The sequence below is a fragment of the Hippocampus zosterae genome, chromosome 15 (genome assembly GCF_025434085.1).
Source record: "Hippocampus zosterae strain Florida chromosome 15, ASM2543408v3, whole genome shotgun sequence".
In the NCBI taxonomy this organism is placed as follows: Eukaryota; Metazoa; Chordata; class Actinopteri; order Syngnathiformes; family Syngnathidae; genus Hippocampus; species Hippocampus zosterae.
The window spans coordinates 9,543,678-9,564,583 of record NC_067465.1 but is presented as its reverse complement, the minus strand read 5'-3'; the positions used below and the strand labels follow the sequence as shown (position 1 = coordinate 9,564,583).

Here is a 20,906-nt window from a genome sequence, read left to right as displayed (position 1 = left end):
TCCCCCCGCCTACTGAAGACAGCTGGGATGGGCTCCAGCACGCCCCTCGACCCTTGTGAGGATAAAGCGGATCGGAAAATAGATGGATGCCGAAGGACAATGTCAAGAATGTCACTTCTCACCACGATGGAGGGGTACGTGTGAATTGCAAGAACTGACCTGGTCGGTAACGTTGAACGCAGGGTCCTGTTTCTCCGTCTTGACGACGGCCATCTTGGTCCCGTCGGCGCCCTCCATCTTGATGGCTTTTTCCAGGATGCCGTTGTCATCGCGGTCCAGCAGGTAGCGCAGCAGCACGTTGTCCTTTTTCTTTGGGCTCTCCGGCTCCTGTTTGACGCCCAACTCGGCCAAGGCGGCCGCGCCGTCGTCAAGGCAGCCGCCCGCCGACTCGGACCCGGCGGGCTCCTTCCCCGTGGCCTCGGCGGTCAGCTTGGCCAACTCCACTGGCGAGCTGCTGTTCTGAAGCAACCTGTGCAGAATTTTGTGTTTCTCCTTCAACGAGGCCGAGTGGTTGCTGTGCGCAGCCCCCAAACAGCCGCCGACACCCGCCAACTGCTCGTCCGCCAGGGCCCCGAGAGACGAGCAAGGGTCCGGGGGTTCAAGCTTCGTGGTGAGAAGCTGCAGAAGCTGCGTGTGGCCTTTGGCCGCCAGTAGGTGGTCCGGCTCATCCGAGCTGTCCGGGTCCTCGTCCTTACCCTGGTGCGACTCGCCCTCCTGGTTTGGGGACGAGTCCTGCCGCTCACCGAAAGTCCCCAGCAAATCGGCTTCCAAGCTAAGGTGGTCTTTCTCCTGGGTGCTGGGAAGAGGGCTGCGAAGGGCAGACTGTCCATCGGGGGACTCGGAAGTCCTGTGAACCTGGCCGAGGGCCTGAAAGGCCCCGAGTGGGTTGAAGCCACGGTTGTTGGAGCTGGTACAGATGGACACCGGCGAATGGAGGCCGCCACTTGGTGAGAAAGAACCGGGCTGACGTTGGGGGGTGTGGGGGCTGCCGTTGCTGCTGCTCGCCAACATTCCGGGGCTGTGGTGACGGCGAGGGGACGTAACGACCCCCTGGCCCCCGGACGTGACGCTGGGGCTTCCCTGGGCCGAGGGGCTGCCGAGTTTGTGGCAGTTGGCCTGCGGCGTGGCGGCTCGGCTTGCGAAGCTGCACGAAGAAGCTGCAAAGTGGTTGCCGGTGACGGCGGCGTCGGGTGAGCCACCGGTTTGAGACACGGCGAGGCTTGTGGGCACGTCCAGAGGTATGCTGCCCATATTCTCCCTGAAGAAGAAACACGGGAGTGGTTGTTTGTACCAATATTGACGTTAACTTGACCTGTTTCGCAGTCCTGGCAGCAAGAGTTTACTTCTTGTTTATATTGTTCGCCTCACATTTCTGCGCTTTTGGGGTTTGAATCGCAAATGGCTTTTCTCGTGGCTTTTCTCCGGGTGCTCATTCCACAAAACAAAGCATGTTAGCTTCAGTAAAGAATTGTCCTTGTATGTGCTAAAGTTTGTTTGTTTGTTTTTTTTGTCCCTTGACATTTTCTAGTGAGCAGTCCATTCTTGATCTGTGCGTGGCCTGACGTGAGCCAACTTCCAGGAGTTTGACACCCCAGGTATAAGGGGCATTTTTTTTTGTCATTTTCCAGGATGTCATGACGAGTGGCAAACAAAATGGCCGACTTTCTGTTCAGTTTCTGGCATGGGTCCTTGAGGCCTTTTTTGTGGATAGTGTTTTGAATGTAGCCAGTGAAACAAGTGTCAAGTACGTCCCCAAAAAAATTTGAGGGGACAAATATCCAAATTTTGCTTGTCGATGTGGGTCGTCGGTGCTTGTGATGGAAGACGTTACCTCTGCAGGATGTGCAGGGACAGGTACAGTTGTGGCTCGTTGGTGGCGGGCGAGCGGAACAGTTTGCTTTTGGTGTGCGCCGACACCACGGTGCCGTCGGACAGCGAGAAGCGGTAGAGGGGGCTGAGCGCGTGGCCGTTCCTCAACACTGGGGGGAAGAGAAAGACGACGCCGTGGCAAAAGATGAGCCGACAAGAAAGGACGGCATGGGGGGGGGCTGAAAGTGGCTCCTCACCGTCTTGCTGGTGTCTCTTGGCGAAGGAGACGTCGCCATCGTTCTGCCGGTGGAATCTCTGGATGCAGCGCCGCACCAGGTCCTCCCAGCCCGGTTTCATGGACGCCCGCAGCAGGCTGGTGTCCAGCGAGGTGATCTTACCTGCGAGAAGGCAGTACAGCTTATAGATCACATCAACGATGGTGAAGTCGCACCACAAAAAAAAAAGCTACCGCTTGAACAGGGGTGTGTAGACTTTTTATATCAACCCCATTTGAAGCATCACATGATATGCTGCTGTTATTTAATGATGCACGACGCTGTGTTGCTGCGCAAAAAAAGGCCCAAATGAGGCGTGAAGTGTTTGCCGCAAGCTCCTCGGCGGAGGTTCGGATGCGAGCGCGTCACCTTGTAGGTCCTGCCGCGTGGTGAAGCTCTCGTACGACGACAGGGACGTTCGCTCCTTCACCGGAACTCTTCGAGCCACGCAGATCAGACACGATTGCAGATCTGAAGGTGGGCAAAGGGGAAAAGATGCAAAAGTCACTTCCTCAAGTGTGAGATGAAAACAAGATTTCTGAAAATGTGTTTTTGGTGCCCCGCAGTGGGGCTCAATAAGATCTTTTATTCTATTCCGGTGACCTGGAGTCGGTTTGTTATTTTCAAGCCACCGCCAACCAACCACAAAGTGTAAAATGGTATCATGTCAAAGAGAAAAAAGTAAGCGGAGCTGCCACGAGGTTTGTTTTGTTTTTGGAAAGTACTTCGATTTCCACGTCCATCATGTAAAATCAATCAATCAATCAATTGGAGATTCTATTTTAAGGCGACATCGCTTGCAGCCATCCTAAGGAGATGCCCATCAGACGTCTGAAATTAGCGTGTCAGAAAAAAAATGTCGTACTCTAATTAACGTCTCCCAAAGGACAAGCGGCGAGGAAACGAGGACGGGGCACCAGAGGATGGGAACGCCAAGCAAAAATAACTCAAACTATGATTGGGAAAAAAAACACAAGAGAAAAAAAAAGAAAGCGCAATACAACAATGTTTTATGTTTACAAAATTAAAACTACCAATAACATCCTTCGTTTTTGTCTATGGTAGGGAATTTAATACCTAAGCCTTTGGTGTTGATTTTCAAATGGCTTTATTTCAAGAGTTGCAGCACGGCTATTGACTGGAAGAAGGAAAGGAAAGGAAAGCAGTCTGGGATTTATGCTCATTTCACAGTGTCGCCAAGAAGCAACGTCATTGAGAGGCAGCCAATTAAAAAAGTCCGACCAGATGACGTTGCTTCCTTGGCAAGAGCCGAACATTTCAGCTTTCAGCTTGCGTGTTTGGCAGGACTTCCCTACTTAACTTAGCCTGAAACACAATGCGAGGTTACAGGTGCACACCAAAAGGTTCATATACGGAGAAGAAAAAAAAAATGATATACAGTATATATATTTTTTAATTATTCGTTTTTTATTTATTTATTTATATCTGGCGCACACAAAATACACAAATGAAAAAAAAACTGGCAATAATATCTATATTTTATACATTTAAAATTTTTGGGAAAACTCAATTGATCAACGAATACATAAACATATATGAAAAAATTAAAAATAATAAATCACTAATAAAGCAAATGAAAACAAAATTAAAAAAAAAACCTAACTGAAATAAAACTTCAATAAAAATCGCCAAACGGTGGAAAAATGAAAAGGGAGGTGTGACGTTGTTGCGTGGCATTGCTGTTACCTTCGCCCTCCTCCCTCATGGATTTGGGTTCAGAGACAGCGAAACACTGCATGGTTTCGTACTTCTGCTGCGAGGCTTCCTGTTGGTCATGGTCCGCCACCTGCCAGGCGTCCTCGCCGCCGTCCGAGGTCGCCGCCGCCGCTGCCGGCTTAACCAGCATGCGACAGGTAAACGTGTGACTGTTCCTGCTCGATGGGTCGCCACCGTGGTGATTGACTGCACGTCAGGGACAAAAAAAAAATGTTGAAATGATTTTTTTTGTTCTTGAAATGACCTTTTTTGGTGATATTTTCATGAAGTTTTCATGGAGAATATATATGTTTTTCCTTTAAGAAATATTTGTTACGTAATAAAGTCTTCATTTTACACATGTATTGTTTTTCTTAATTGATCCTCATTTACAACTTTATTCTCAAAACGATAATTTTAACTTCATAATCATAAAATTCTGAAAATGGAGAAAATGACATTACAAATACAATTACCAACATTACTTGTTTTTGCTTGACATATTGCAACTTCACAATCAGATCACCCCCCCCCCCCGAAAATAAAATAAAATTAAACATTCTGTAATATTCTGTTTACATATTCTGTTTAATAAAATTAAACAGAATATTACTCTTTTAAAAAGTACAGATATCGCATTTAAAATGCAACTTTATTGTCAGAACATTGCAACTTCTTTTTTTTTACAAAAATAAAGTACAATTTTGAAAGACGAAAAAAAGATTCATACTTTACTCTTATACTTACAAACAAAAAAAGTTATGCAAATAAAACTGAAAGAGAAAAGGAATAACGTGACAGAGAGAAAGTTATGATTTCAACACGATATTCCGCCTTTTTTGCTTTCTTGAACGTTTCCAAAATATGCCAAAAGCGAGGAGTTGCAAATGTTGCGACACGTGACTGCGTTTGAGTGTTTTGCGGACACCGACCGAGGCTTTTGGGCAGCAGGTTCTTGACAAACTCGGCATGGTCGCCAACGTGCAGGACGCTGTAGACGCTGGTGTTGATCAGCTCCTCCTGCTGGTACAGCAAATATTGACTGACGTTCTCCGACACAAACACCACGTTGCCTTCCATGTTGACCACAAAGAAGAAGCCGTCCAGAGCCTGCGGGAGCGACACCACCCCCCAAAAAAGATACATAATATTAACACATTGGAAAAAAAAAACAACAACAAATGGCAAGACTGTGACCGGCGAGACCTCCGTCAACGCTTGAACAACAAATGACAAGCTGACAAACATACAGCAAGTGTTGTTCAATGATGTCATACGTGTGGCGTTTACATTCAGGACGAACGTGCAATCTGGATTTGATTCGGATTCACATAGACAAAAAAAAAAAAGAGACGGTGCCCAAGACTTGCTGCCTTTGACAAATACGTGCCTTCACTTTCTCTTGATAATCTGCTTTTCTGCGAGGCACACACACACACACACGCACACACTTGTAATCAGCTTTCCAACGAGGTATTTATTTATACCTTGGTGCCATGTTGTACATCAGCACACACCCGTGACGCCACAGTGACTTTATCTCCTACCAGAGCAGCGCAACTCCATTTTGGGACAGGACGCCAGACATACGCCCCATCCCCCTTCCACACTCCCCCCTCGTTCCCTCCAAAACAATCGGGGAGGCGTGGCCAGGGCCCCACACTATTCGGTGGCCTTACCTCCAGCATCATGGGCCCCAGGGTGTCCTTGTCGATGACGCCGAGGCCGCTGGATGAGACGTCAGCCTTCTGCACCTCGTCCGCGTCGGCTACCGGAGCTTTTTCTGTATGAAGAAACAAACAAAAGGGTGATAAGTGTTGCAGGTTTTACGTATTCAGATACCGGGTAACTCCACTCATCGCTAGCAACAACGCCTCGAACATGCATCTGTACCTTCCACATGCGACAGCGAGCAAAGGGAAATTGAGTCAAATCTTGCAGTTGAATTTAGGAAATATTTTTCGCACGCTCGCACGCGCCCGACTGCGCCGCCAGGACGATAAGCCCGGCCGGCATGGCCACATTAGGCCACATATTTGGCATTCCTGGTGTGAGACCAGAGAGACGTGAGCGCTCTTTTTTTATTTTTCCGGGACATGAAAAAGGTTATGAGGCGGCACCGTCGACTGGCACCTCCGCGGAAAGTCAAGCGCCAGGTCACCTGATGCTCTATGCGAGTTACACAGAGCCAACATTTCAACGTCTCTCATCCAAATGGTTGGAGGGCCTGCCAAGTGGGAAATTAAATAACTTGGTCCAGCTTTTGTTATAAATGCCAGAAAACGCCTGTGCAAATTCCTCCCGTGTTTTAACAAATCGTGGTGGAACAGTAAGGCTAATTTAGGTAAACGAAAAGACACCGACCAACATTTTTGAGGAACCCTAACCCTGATTTCCCCCAAAAATGTGCGTCAAATGAACAAGCCTTAAAACAACCCAAAGACAAGAACGACAACCCAAATTTGGGTTATTTATCTCGCTCATTGGATTAAATAAATAACCGCAAAATTTGTGTTGCTCCTTTTTGACCCAATTTGGGTTGTTTCTGTTTTAGGAATGAAGCTTAACAAACAGTTAACAGAGCTGCTATGTTTGTACAAATTATCATTAGCAGCGCTAGACACTGATAACTGGCACCTACAACAATGTTCAGTTCCGCTACACCACAGGTGTCAAACCAAAGGCCCGGGGGCCAGATCTGGCCCGACACATCCTTCTATGTGGCCCGCGAGAGCAAATCAAATATGTCAACCTCCATGATGCTTGCTAAAATCTCTCCCAAAATATAAAATTCTCACTTGGAATACATAAGAAAGATACTGGTAGCATTTTCTTGTTAGCAAACCACTTATTACAGTCACTTAAACAATAGTTGAATAAACCGACTAGACTTCTTTATCTGGTTTCAGTCATAAAGGCTCTGTAAGGAAAACGGTAACTAAAATGTGGCCAGCAACAAAAATCAGTTTGACACCTCTGCGACACACCAATTGACAAGCAGTCATGAAGTGCTGCCTGTACCCACGCTTTTAATGTCGTTTGGGGCACAAAAGCTCAGCGAGCAGTCGTCGCCGGCCTCGTCGCAACCCCTCTCGTGCCGCCGGTAAGGAAAGTGAAAATGTCCCACGCGTACACCATCAGAAGCGTGTCTTTGCGTATACTGACCATGTTCTTTGATGTGTCGTATCTGCTTGACCGTCTCCTTGAGGATAGCGCACTTGTCGGGCTTGACGTTGAGGTCGTCCATGTCGTTGATGTTGGCGAAGATCAGCTCGGCCAGCTCCTCGATGTACTTGTTCTCCTGTTCGCGGTTTCGCCGCTCCGCGCTCCTCTTGGGGCTGCCGGACACAGAGACAAGTCATGTGGTAAGGATGGCGACACGCCATTCAATGAAGGCTTGAGGCTTAATTGGTCTAGTACTGCCGCTGTTGTGTTTGCTTTGTTCGCTTTTTAAAATCGCTATTCATCTCTCCTTTTATTATTTATAATTATTTATAATTTTATAATTGTTATTGTTTTGGTTGTAAAGTGTCCTTGAGTGTTTTGAAAGGCGCTTATAAATGAAATGTATTATTATTATTATTTCGTGCGTCACTTCTGCTGTGCACCGTTTGGCCTCTGGGGGGCAGTGTGGTGCACAATCTTCCCTCATTTAAACATATTCAAAGCCTGGTTATCAAATGTCTCCAAAGTAACATCATGGAAGATTTGATATTTGATATTGGTTGACTGATGTGTGGACCTTTGAGACCGATTTCTCCATTTCGATGATTGTAACGTAAGTCATTTTCTGGTGGCGCGGGCTGTGTTAAGAGGCACTGAAAAAAAAAAATTCCTGACCTGGGCCCGAGCACGTCTGAGGGGCAGTCCTTCCTCTTGAGGGACTCGGGTCCCCTGGTAGGCTCGGGGGTGGCGTGCCCCCCGCCGCTACTCATCTTCAGCAAATTTTAGCGCCTGCAGGAGGGTAGATGCCAAAAGAAGGGAAAAACGGATTGGAAATGTGAGACGATGGGACTACAAGGTTTGTCAAAGCCACAAGGTAAGCAGAGCTGCAAGGCTCAGAGTAGCAATAAGTTTTCATTCCATTTTTTAAAATTCATTTAGATTAATTCATACAATTATTTGTTGAAATCCATTTGAAGTGTATGTAAAATACATTGAATAGTATTTTGTTCTAATAAACTCCTATATTTATTTTCTTGTTAATATTTAATTTACTGCAATTGGCTGGCAATAAGTTCAGGCTGCACCGTGCCTACTGCCCAAAGTCAGCTGGGATCGGCACGCCCGCAGATCAGATAATGGATGGATGGATCATTATTTATTTTCAGTGTACACAATGTGTGCGTAAAATTCAACACAATAAAAATGAGTTCCATTGTAATTTATCTTCCAAATATTTAAAACAATACAATGTTTCAAAAATTATTTGTAATCGTGTAAAGTCACATTTTAATATTGGACTTATACAAAATTGAATGGGAATGAATCAATCAATTTCACTCAATATTACTGCAGCAATTACTTCATGACCTCAAATGAATTAAAATGAGTACATGAGGGCAGTGGGGGGTTCGATGAACTCCTGCATGAAGTAAAGGAGGCCTCTCGCTCATGTAAACGGTCTGGCTGTGGCCTGGGGTCATACTTGACCCCACCCCTCCCCCCCTTCTTCCTCCCCCGCCTGCTCAACAAGAACCCGTCCCGAGCGTCACCTGACTGTTACATAAGCGTCAGCCCAGCGGGGTTAACGCTGAGCAGATGAAGGCAGAAAAGGAGGGATCGTGAAGGAGAGAAAAAACAAGAACGAGCGAGGAAAGAAAACAAGCGAGGTAAGCGAGAAGATGGAGTCGAAAAAGACGGGAGAAACATGTCGGGCAGGGGGGCGTCAAACAGCAGGAGGGGCATTTCTCCCCCTAAATGAATAATTAGGCCCCGAGGACGATGAAGGAGCAGCCTGGCCTCATTACGGGAGGAAGAGGAGGAAAAAATGGGGAAGGGGAGCAGAGAAAAATAACAACAGGTGGTCTCAGGTTGCATACCAGGAACTATTGCGCAACATGTAGGCTCTACCCTTTCATTCGACAATAATGGTCAACTGTAACATAATAACATGATAATAACACACACACACACAATGATTTCACCACTCGTATGACACTCTTTTTTTTTTTAAACAATTATCTCTTCACGAGTTGGAAAAAAAAACGTGTGGGTGCACAAGTGTAACACAACCTGTGTTGAAAATGACCAATCTCATTCAAGTGGAGTTGGCACACCACTGCCAACATGTAAAGCGCCTCTGGTGAACTCCAAATAAAGTTTAGATGTTCAAGTAGGCTTTTTTGGACAATAAAGCACAACAGTGATGGCTTCGAAGTACCGGCAAAATTGATGAAAAGACGAGGAGAAAATTGGTCGGGGGTTGGGGGGGGGCTGCTGAGGATTTTTCTGGCAAGCATCTCTGCATTGCTAGCAACCTATATACAATCTTATTTTAACATGTTTGAGGATGTCGCAGATGGTGTCAGGGTCCGCCTGAAGTCAGCTGGGACAGGCTCCAGCAACTCTCCGCGGCCCTGTTCAGGATAAGCCGTGTTGAAAATGGATCAATGGATTGTATTGTATGTTGTATTGTATTATTTCTTATCCGCTCACATTCATTGATGAATGCAGCTGAGTATTTATTCTACATTTCGGCATTTTAACCCTTTCAGGGACAGAGGTTACTAAAGTGGACTGTGGGTTACAAGGTCCATGAAAGGGTTAAAAGTTCAATTAAGTGTGACAAGTGTTTAGAAGGGTCTCAACTGTGTGCGTGTGGGGGGTGGGGGTCGTTTATAATGGTTTAACAGAGGTGTCAATCCGCCCACCCCACCAAAAAAGTCTGCCTTGACTTTGCAGAAATTGAATGTTTATCAGCCTTTTGCGGAACATTTTTAGGGTTTAATTGTTTCAGTGGGATCTTGTTAAGGCTTACAAAACAAGTGTTAAAATGAGGAAAGCTTGCTCATGAAAATCAATTCCCATAACACAAATTTGGGCCTGCACGCCTATCATGAAAAGACGCAATCAATTAATAGATAAATAAATAAATAGTCTGAAAACAGCCAAAATTCAAAGGGAAGTCAGCCATTTTGAGTGGAAGCAGCCATTTTGCATTCAGTTGCAAAAAATATATATATCAGATCTTAACACCAGTTTCATTGGATGATTGGCAGGAAACCGGGATGCCCTATCTTTCATAACATACGAAACTGAACCGCCAGTCCACCGTTTTGCTTTGAAGCGGGTGTTCTCGCAGCTTCAATTCAGTTCATTTAGCTCCGGCAAAAATCTGTTGTATAAGCAGGGAAGCCATTTTGCCCCAAAAAACAAACAAGAGGACGTTAACGCCAGCGTGATCTCGCACGGACGTCGGACCTTCCTGACTTTGGCGTCGAAGCTTCCGTCAAGGCTGGACGCACTCGCAGACGACAACATCAAGATTTAATACCCGCGATTAGCAACACTGCCTCCTAGAGCAGCGTACACGAGCTATGTGTTTGTGTTGTGTGTGTGTGAAGTAATGACGGTATGTCATGGCTGCTTGATGCCACACTCAGTCACAGGCTTTTACAGTCAGTGACTGTTGCCGTGCACGACGTGCATTACTGCAGCTGTAGACGGGTGAGTGTGGCGGTGTAGCAGTGAGCGGGGGACGCTCCACACATCCCCTCCCGCCCGTCACCGGGGAGGCCGGTGTTCAATTCTCGAACCAAGGAGTGATTCATTTCAAGAGCCAGTAAACACGTGGCTTGGGGAACACCGGGTCAGATATTCAGTGTGGACATGTAGAGTGGTTGCTATGGTGATGTCCTTTTGGACCAGAGTTAAGGTGCAAGGCATCCAAGCTCTGAGAGGTAAATCTTCACGCGGAAGGAAGTCAAATTGAAAAAGTTTGTAGGAATAAAAAGTGACATTTTGAAGGCTTGTCTTTCATGAGTAGACCCACAAAAATAACAAAATAAAAATCACTGTCATTTACTTGAGCGGAATATGGTGGCAAAGTTGCATGACCACTGAACAGGAAACTCATAATCAAACTAAAATTGGGTTTCTACAGAAATCAGCCCTGAAGTCAATTTCACTTAGCAACATGAAATTTGGAAAGCAGGTCCATCAAGCAGGCTCCCCGCTTGCAAAAACAAAAAACAAAAATAAAACTGCCTCGAGAAGAAATGTCTGAAAAGACAAAGGAAGTCCGCCAATTTGGTTTAAAGTGGCAAATCTTGTAAATTTATCAGGGAACACTGCTGTCTTCTGTCTTGAGTTGTCATGCCACTGAATACCAAAACCCACAGTGAGAATCTGCAGCCACATTGCGCGTTTTCTTTCCCCAACGCCAACTTCAACGAAAAGTTCCGTTTAGGTCATCCGACATGCAAAACCAACCAGCAAGTCGCATACAAACAAACACAGTGACGTAATCTTTGCCATCCCTTTGCCATTGGGTCGCTTTTGTTGTCGCCACCTGGCAGCCGAGTCCTTTCTGCTGAGTTGTTGTCAAAGCTCGCAAAGACTTGTGACGGCGATGTGGGAAGCAAACTTTACGGGAAAGTTCCACCGTCCCATCGGAGACGCCGCAGCACACAAAACATACAACGGCCGTTCGATGAGTCAACGTTAAAAGTAAATCGCATGAGTGAACACACGGCGGGTGATTCCGAATATTTCAGAAACCAGAATTCTGACCTAAATGTGAATACAGACTGCATATAAACGTAGTCAATGTGTTTTTAAACAGTAACATAGCCTCTGCTAACTTAACGCATACGGGCTAACGACTAGCATCTTTGAGGTGATGTTAGAACACAATACTCACAAGAATATATTCTTGATTCTCTGCAAAGAACGACTAATATAAGTGTGACTTAGTGAGGAGCCAATGTATTAGGACCCAACTGATAGGGAATTTTTTTTTAGCCTAATGACAATTCAAATATTGGTCAAAACGAAATTCTGCTAACCCACATAACTATTTTTACAATACACATGTAGGATTTTTTTAACTTTATAACGGCAATAAAAATAATTTCTTGGGGGGAGGGGTGCTCTAAAAAATATATATACGAGAAGTGGTCCATCAAAGAGTGAGCAGTTTTCGAGACACGCTGATTTGAGTGTTGAAACGATTACTGAAGGCAATACAGAGTAGAGTGCAAATTTCTCTGTCCAAAAATTCTAGGCATGTGACTTTAAAGCTGACAAAGTGAAAGCAAAAACACCTGAACAAAGAGCACACCGTCACAAGCTCAAACTCCAACTTTTTGCTTTTACAGCCGATGTCCTTTTTCCGTGGTGTGTGTGTGTGTGTGTGCTTGAGAATTAGCATGTAGTCGCAGCTGCAAAACGACACGAACACATCGACGAATATCTGAAAGCAGACTTGTTTTTGGATCACATGAGACCTAAAAACACGCTCTTTCCTACAAACAATTCAAAGAGAGGACAACATGAGACTGTATTATTTGTTAGGATGCTGAGAAATGATGACTCTGCATTCTTCATTCAAAACAAGGAGCCCCCCCCCCCGCCCCGACTCCCACTCCAAACACAAACACACAGTCATTGTAACACAAATGTGTTATAAGGTTATTACACTCTAATAAATGTGTTGTTACACTATCAAACTGTAATGACACTACAATAACCAAATTGTGACAAATATATTAGTATTATACTTGATACAGCTTACTCAGCAGGTCTTTGGGCTTTGTACACACATTCACACAGTCATTTTACGCAAGTGTATTATTGGACAATAATAAGCGCGATAATACAATACGCACATGTGTTATTCCAATGGCTCTGTGGGCTCACTTCACACAAACATGCATACACAAACACGCACACACAGAAAGCATGGAAGCTCAAAGTCCAGCTCAAATCATGCACAAACTAGCAGTATACGACAATGTTAATTTCTCTTTCCAAAGGCCGCAAGATCGTTGAAAGACATGAGAAGCAAAACAATTATTTGTGTGTTTTGAGTAAAGAACATAATAGAATACATGACAATACGTTGCTGTTTATGTACTGGCAAAATGGCTCAGTTGTGACATTTCTGCATGGGATTTTTACACATGGCGGCCACATGCGTCGACTGTGAAAGCGTAGAAAAGAGTAGAATCTCACCTGTGCTTCTGTTGAACAAGTCCATGACCGGTGCCCACTGAGGCAACCATTCCATTACCAGTCAGTGGCTAACGCGACAACAACACCACACACACTGGCCGGACTGCGTCCACTGCTTTCCCTGTGTGAGATTACCACTTGGCGTGTGCATATGTGCGTGTGTGTGTGTGTGTCATCCCCACTAATGACAGCTGACAAACTACATGCTACAAATCCTCCCTCACTCACTCTCTCTCAACCCTCCCCCATCATGCTCAGTCACATGCTCCTCTCATAGCACAAACGCACACACCTATTAGACACACTGACTTCATCTCAGCGAGTGTAAGAGTTTCTCTCATTCAATTTCATTAGGTTGTATATTGTAAAAACAGCTTCATGTGGCTGCTTCACCTTTGTGCACTTAGATAATAGGATGGGGTATATATCTCAACTCAACTGTATTTATAGAGCACTTTCGAAAAGCCACACAAAGTGTTGTACAAGGAGCAACATATACAACGGTAAGTAACAAATCAGTAACAAAGACGGTAGAAAGCATGTTACTATAATGTAGTAAGGGTGTCATTAGAGCTATTATAGGGCATAAAGTACAGTATATCATCACACACACACACTATTTGAAGTGTGGTCTAACTATTATGACATGGTAATAAGTGTATTATGAGCTTGTGCATTTCTACTACACTACATGTGTTCGTCCAATGACTGAGTTTACTATATGCACATACTTATGGCACTGTAATAAACATGTTATTACAACTTGTGTTATTTTTATTATTATTATTATTATTACACAATCAATGCCTGCTATAGTCAGAGGATAGGAACTGGGCCACCCCGCAAATCCTCACATAATAGTTGCCTATGCAAGTGTGGTTTAAAAAAAACACTGCCAAAGTGTGTCAAATATTGAAACAATTGGCAGGCAGCGTGGGTGCATGCTAACCACGGCGTATGAAATGCTAACAGCGGGAATCAACATGACACACCCCCTGGAATCGAATGTAGGGATGCAGTGTGCATGTGATACGTTTTCACAAGCTCACCTTCGGCGTTAACCCATTAGCGGGACCCGGACCTTCGATAACAACAACAGGACCTGCTGTGTTTCCCACAATCAGCAAGAGCCAGCAGCGGTATGGTTCCGCTCCAAGTTTCAGCCTCTTCCCACCATCTTTGTTTCACGAGCTAACAAACGAACACTTTTACCCCCAAAAAACATGCGCGTTTTTTTATTTGAACAGCTGAAGCGATGTCGAAAGTGCAATGCGCGGCGAGCATCCACCTGCTGGATGAGTGGGCAGGAAGTCACATGATCTCCCAAGTGAGTCACATCCTGTCTCCTGCAACCTCCTCCTCGGTCACGCTCGACATTTTACCATGCAAGAAAACAGGGGACGAGGGAAACCCGCCCGCAAATTTTTATCTTTTGACATGAGATCGTTTGTTTCTAGTTCAGTTAACACACATTGTGATGTAAACCAAGGCGGTCTTTCTCCCGTGTTGTTGTTCTGCGTGAAAGGTAGAGGCACAAAATGCGATGCACCACCTTGTTTTCTTCGTATGTAAACTCTTTTAACCTACTTGAATTAACATTGCATGCGATTTCTGCCCATTAAGACAGTTTATCCAGAATCTGTGTGAAAAGGCGCCAGCACAAAATGGGGGGGACGAGGTAGCATCAGAGGAGAAACAGCAACTGCGTGAAAGGGGATAGGAGAAAGTTGGAACGGAATTCAACAACAACATTAGTTTGATGTGAATGTACCCAGAGAGTTCTAGGCGCAAAAAGTTTCTGTTGGTCAGCCACACAGTTCAAAATAAAATATTTTAATCACAATACTGTCAAATGTCGATAGCTGTACTCACGGTTATGATACGGTCACAATCCGACACTATTCCGTGCCACGGTCAGCATGAAAGGTACTGGCACCAACTGGGGGCGGTGGCGAAGGCAAACATTTTCAGCTGTGAAAAAGAAGAAGTGGGCTTTTTGCTTGTGAATAGCCTTTTCCCAAACATCAGCTACTTCTCCCCACTTACACCCTGTTTTTGAGCAAAAGTGTGGGTGTGTGAAGTGAACCCATAAAGACATTGGAATAATATGTGCGTGATAGTAAGACAGAATAATTTTATTTATGAGATTTATTGTAGTGTAATGACACATTAATTACATTGTATCAGCAGTTCTACCACACTTGAAATGGCTTTGCGTGCGTGTATGCGTACGTGCGTGTGTTCACACGCGCGTGAGCATGAGTCGAGCTCAGCAGGCTGAAACCACTTTAAGAGGCACCTGCCACCACCACCAGCGCACATTGCTGTTACATTTGTGTGCCTGTGTGTGTGTGTGTGTGTGAGACAGCTGATTTTTAGCCTGCAAACACACACACACGCGCGCACATGCACATTGCAGAGTGACTCAACAGGCTGTGTGTGTTTACAAAGTGAGTGCAGTTCGATTTAAACCAATAAACACATTTGTCATATTTGTATTTGTGGTCACAAGGGACACGAACAAAACACATGTATGCAGTTATGCAAACAAAAAAAGTGCTGTTATAGCTTTTCTTAAGTTTCTTTAGCATCGTGCTAACGGACAATACAAAACGCTATAGAGTGGCGAACAAAGAGCATTGCTTTTTCGGTGTTGCAAACCCTTAATGGCTCCATGAGCACGAGCGTCATCACAGTCAAATAAAATCCACAGGCATCTATTGGATAGAATGATGGCATTGCTGTTATATTTTTATGACGTACAATAATATCGAGTGCTCTTTGCCTTATTTAAGAAAACCACTTTTTGAAATTTTCTCAGATTTTTTTTTTGAGGAGGAAACACTTCATGGCATTTCCAGCCAACTTTGCACTCTTGTTCATCCGCGTCACTCTCCCGGCCAGGCCACACCTTTAAAAGCCACACACATTCAAAGTCACAGATACTACAGAGAAGAACGTGTGATTGATGACCACACTTGGACAGATGTCTGCACCAAACATGCATATTTTGGGGCAGACGATTATGAAGATTTGAACTATATCAATGAATAATCCAATAAATAGACAGTCTTGCTATTTTAGCCACACCCACCCACATCCCAACAAAACCTGCTGGAAAACAAGCCGACCGAGATATGCCCACAATTCAGTCGTTATTAGTTAATCCAACTCTCAATCATATTTATACAAATAACTGTCAAATTGATATGGATACCACGTAAGAAAATGTTTTGTTGTTGGACTTTCCAAAGGCGTGTGTATCCTGCGCAACTTGCCGACTCAGCCCAAATGTCACTTTCACATCTGGGAGGGGAAAAAAAAAACTGAAAAAAAGCTACGTCTCAGCATATGACAGCTGGCATTTCGTAAGCCCGAGTGAATTTACAATCATGCTCTGTGCCGTCTTGTATAAACGCGCAAAGACACGGAAATGTTGTTGACACTTCTCACTCAGTGGATAGCTGGCAAAGTGAAACCAGGAAGTCTTGAAAGAATACAAATAAGTGTAAGGACAATTTTGCCTCAATGCTGAATCGCATTCAATTGGAGGACATTTCGCTAAAAGCAAAACGTCGATTGAACCACCACATTTTTCGTGCAAAATGCTTTTTGGCCTGCTTGTTCAAGAGTTTGGAGGGTTAAAAAAAACACCTAATCAAATGCATGTTTTGTTTGTTTTTTTGTGTTCAATGCATTTATGACGGGCATCAATTATATGCAGATTTTTGCAAATTGTGTGTCCAGTCGCTTAGCCCGAAACACAGCCAGAAATAGCGGCAGGCCGACTACATTTGGCATTTCTGCAAAATTTTGGTCGAACATGCACAAAATTATTTTTAAGGTCAATGGGATCCAATTTGAACACCATTCTGATCTATTGCAAATGGCGACAAGGAACAGGCCATCGGGACCACAGACCGAATGACCAAGATTTGTCATTTTGTTGCTCTTCTCTTTCCGCCGAAGTGTAAGACTTTTTTTTTTAGAGGATTTCAGGAGAACCATATAACTTTTTAAAACCACACTTGCTAAAGATGACAACTACAGTCAACAATATTTGTCATTCTAAAGAAATGTTGCTCCCCTATTTTTTGATAGCAGTATTTTGAAAAGCCCACCAAAAATCGGGACGATTTCAAAGATTCATTTAAGCATTGTATGCAATTTTCATGCACAAATATCCCGTGCAATAATTTCTAAGAATCCATGACTCCATTCAATAATTCCCCTCATCAAAATAGCACATTGGTCCAGAGTTATATAACTGATTGATGTTCTTTTCAGCTTATCAATCCCGGATATTTTCCTCCAACATCTGTTGCCAACGAGGATGTTGAAGCTTAAAAAAAGAAAACAAAAAAAATCACATGCGTCGGCAGATGACGACGATAAGCGCACATTGCTATGGCAGCATGGAAGGAAGGAAGGATGGACTGATAGATGGACAGACGGAAGGAGAGGCACCACAATTAGCTGGAGCCCAAAGCCTGTTAAGCTATTAGCTTGCATTAGCGCTGCGCCGCCGCCCGCCCCAAGCAGGTCACGGCTTGGGCCAACCAAATTAGCGCTAGTTGTGTAACGGGCGAGATTTAGAATTGGCTTTGCAGATGCTGCGCTCGCCGCCTGCAGGCATTAAAACCGACACAAAAAAAAAAATGAAAATGAGGAAATGGGTTCTGTTTTGAGCAAGACTTGGGAAAGCATTTGGTACGAAATGAGCCAACAACAGACACACTAAAGTCTTTGTATCAGGGGGTGATTTTTTTTTTCTTCAAGAAAACCGTTTTCTTTCAAAAAAAATTAAGTTACAATCGTGGCACATAGATTATTGTGGCAATAATTGTCATTTTATCACTTTTGTTTGGTTCTAAGAAACTGTCAGATTACCAAAAGAATTTATAAAAATGGGAGGGGGGGAAATACGAATTCACAAATATATTCTTCATTTTAGAAATAAATGTCTAAATATCCCACGATAAATATGAAAATAAGTCAAGTCAAGCAAAAGCAATCTTACAAAATATGATTTGACGACAAAAATATTGGAATATTATGAGGGGAAAAAATCATTTACTAAAATGTACAATTCGGCGAGAATAATGTCCCTATTTGATACGGACAATATTACATTATTACTCTAATTTTGTACTATTTGAAGGGGAGGGATCATACCTCTTACAATTTTCTACAAATGAAAGGAAAATATAATATTTATAAATATAATATTTAGAAAAAGGTCCTAATTTTGCGAGAAAATGTTGGAATATTATGAGAATTATTATTAATGTTGAAATGTCCATCCATCCTTCCATTCATTTAATAAACCGTTTTATCTCCACACGGCACACATAGACGAACAACTATTGCTCACACTCACAATCACACCTATGGACAATTTTGAGCATTCAATCAACCCATCCTGCATGTTTTTGGAATGTGGGAGGAAACACACGCAACACCACAAAGGGAGGCCAGAGCCTGGAATCGAACCCCGGACCTCTGCACTTCCTCGTAAACCCAACGCCACTCAAACAAAACCAAAAAACTATTGAAAATCTAAAAGATTGCACAAAGTGCAGCAAGTGTCATGTCGCAATCCTTCTCAAAGTTCAGGTTTGGGCTGCTGAGAAAAGCAAATAATCCCCAAACCGTTGAAAAAGTTACACAGGTCCAATGCTGACAGATAACATATCGGCGCAGGGAAAGAGTCACGTTAGCCAAAAAAACCAACACGACCGCACAAATGCTGCACAACCGCAAAAGTGCCCATTGAGAACAACAAGAAGGCCAACTCATAAGAATCGACGACAACTGCAGGAAAAAAGCACAAAGATATACACAGACTTTTTCAAGATGAAATGTAACTCCATTGGCGAGAAGAGTGTCAAGCAAAGATCGTCCAACCTGAAAGCAGCAGCAGATTTCTTGAGGTTTACAAGCCGAATGTTGGAACTAAAACGCAATTTTTAGTGTACATTTTCCTAAAAAAAAATTACAAATAGAGCTTTCACACAATAACACATTTTTCACTAGCTTTGGCAGTAAGGTAGAGCAAAATAAAGTTTTTTTGCTGTCTGTGTTGCTATGCGGTATATTCCACCTGTCCAGCTTGTATTCGCACTCAGTATGCATGTTTACATATTGGCACAAATGCAAATTTAAAATTAAAAAAATCAATAAAAGGTCAAGTAAATATATTTGTTTGTCTTGAACTAATTACAACATAGGAAAGGTGTTTCCGCGTTTTTAATTTAATCAGCCGAGAAAACTGCATTGAATTTTTTGAACCGTTTTATTTTGAAACGCCTCTACCGGAAATGCGGAGCATTTAAACTCACGGTTAATGTCAGTCCGCACGAGCCGCTTTAAAACGGCCACCGTGCAGCGAAAATATAATTTCTACACACTTGACAACAAAACACATTTAAAGTCGGAACTCGATTACAAGTTATGACCTTTTAATTATACTTTTTAATTAACAAAGATGAAATGGGGCCGGGTTCTCTCACTTCGACCTCCTTGATGTCGACCAGGAAGCCGATGAGACATCAAACATCAATCATTCCCGGGGATGTTTGACCTATTAAATAGGTTCGTTGGTCAGCACACTCTCGCGTTTGTCCAGAGGCGAAATAAAGTCACTTTTAATCCATTTTGCCCCCCATTCTGATTGCTTCTCCAAAGGCTCGCTTGACGAACATGTCGCCCGGCAGCATCGAGCGCCTCTTTGCCGCTAACAGGCACAACGCGCTCGAAGCCTTTTCGACTGAGCAAAGCAAGCTGCACCGTGACATTTTCTCGAACCAGCTCACAACACGACTCGTGCTTCTTGTTCGACAGTTGAATACGGTGAGGTGTGCGGGGGGCGCAAACGACAGTAACGGTAATTGTAAAGTACAAATCCACCGCACCTCCTCTTAAAGGGGGGATGACGTCGTGGGAGTGAGCAAAAAAGCTCCGATTGAGTTGTAAAATGCACCTCAAACAAGAGTGTTTGTGGGCTCGCGCGAGTTAAAGAGTGTGAGGTGGGGGTCGACCGGAAACTTACCTGACAGCTGAGCGGCGGAGTGCTGGCGCCGAGCGGGATGGCCGAGTCGCTGCCGTCTGATACGTGTGCGGCGCCACCATGTTGGGAAGGTACAAACGACAGGGCGGTACACAAGAAGGGCAGCCAACCTGACTGCCGGCTTGTTTATCTGCTCGGCTACCGATTGCCACCACCCCCCTCGATCACAACTTCCAACCCTCCTCTTGCAGACCACCTCCCGCGGTCACTTTATTAGGCAAAGCATCCAGTGACAGCCAGTCCAAGAAGAACCAAGCCTTTCTATTTGCTCACGTCTCGAAACGCATGGCCACCGCGGATGCAACAATGCAACCCAAACATCAATTTTCCAAACACCCAAAAAGTTGCTTATGATGGTTTGGAAGCATCAACCATTCATTTTCTCTCCGATTTGTCATCATTTGGGTCCCCGAGGTTTTGGAGTCTATCCCAAACTTAAACTGAAAAGAAAAAAAATTGGTTGAAATCTTATAAAAAGGAAAATGCTTTAAAAAAAAAACACCAACCGGAAACTACCTTGCTAAAATGAACTAAAAGTAAGTATAATTTTAGCAAAAATATCCTTTGTTTTCATCTTTGTTAATATTGCTGAACTTTCGGGGGGTTATTTTAAATGAATTAATTTTAGGATTGCTAAACATTCATCAACCAGTTCGGGTGTTGAGATTTATGTTACAGTACTTTATTAGGCAAAAGTTACCTTTTTAAAAAAAAATTGCACTCAACAAATTACACTATATAGTTAAGAAAAGAAATCATCCTAAAATTAATGACAGCTAAACTAAAACAAGGCAGTTATGAATAAATAAACACTGTTGAAAAGGCACAACCCTGCTCTAAAATCTAATTAGCAGAATTTT

The 20,906-nt window shown here is 43.8% G+C and overlaps 1 protein-coding gene and 1 long non-coding RNA gene across 5 annotated transcripts in view; one reads left to right on the top strand and one right to left on the bottom strand.

Annotated features, from left to right (window-relative positions):
- Nucleotides 1–20,239, bottom strand: part of LOC127615975 (nuclear receptor coactivator 2-like) — a 32,633-nt gene extending 12,394 nt beyond the window's left edge. Inside the window, exons 1-11 of one of the 4 annotated variants that reach the window (XM_052087352.1) lie at nucleotides 20,029–20,239; nucleotides 14,850–14,948; nucleotides 7,641–7,754; nucleotides 6,966–7,138; nucleotides 5,480–5,583; nucleotides 4,733–4,910; nucleotides 3,792–4,007; nucleotides 2,454–2,555; nucleotides 2,067–2,207; nucleotides 1,832–1,979; nucleotides 160–1,258 (exon numbers count right to left, since the gene is read on the bottom strand). In XM_052087352.1, the coding sequence (XP_051943312.1) occupies nucleotides 160–1,258; nucleotides 1,832–1,979; nucleotides 2,067–2,207; nucleotides 2,454–2,555; nucleotides 3,792–4,007; nucleotides 4,733–4,910; nucleotides 5,480–5,583; nucleotides 6,966–7,138; nucleotides 7,641–7,735 (2,256 nt within the window). In that variant the 5' untranslated portion in view covers nucleotides 7,736–7,754; nucleotides 14,850–14,948; nucleotides 20,029–20,239. Of the gene's footprint in view, nucleotides 1–159; nucleotides 1,259–1,831; nucleotides 1,980–2,066; nucleotides 2,208–2,453; nucleotides 2,556–3,791; nucleotides 4,008–4,732; nucleotides 4,911–5,479; nucleotides 5,584–6,965; nucleotides 7,139–7,640; nucleotides 7,755–12,977; nucleotides 13,201–14,849; nucleotides 14,949–20,028 lie in introns of those variants that run through there. The other 3 variants (XM_052087353.1, XM_052087351.1, XM_052087354.1) reach the window with 3 other exon arrangements.
- Nucleotides 14,418–14,820, top strand: LOC127616058 (uncharacterized). Its single transcript, XR_007967029.1, has 2 exons — nucleotides 14,418–14,502; nucleotides 14,601–14,820. It is a non-coding gene; the product is annotated as an uncharacterized LOC127616058 (long non-coding RNA).
- Nucleotides 20,240–20,906: the final 667 nt, after the last annotated feature.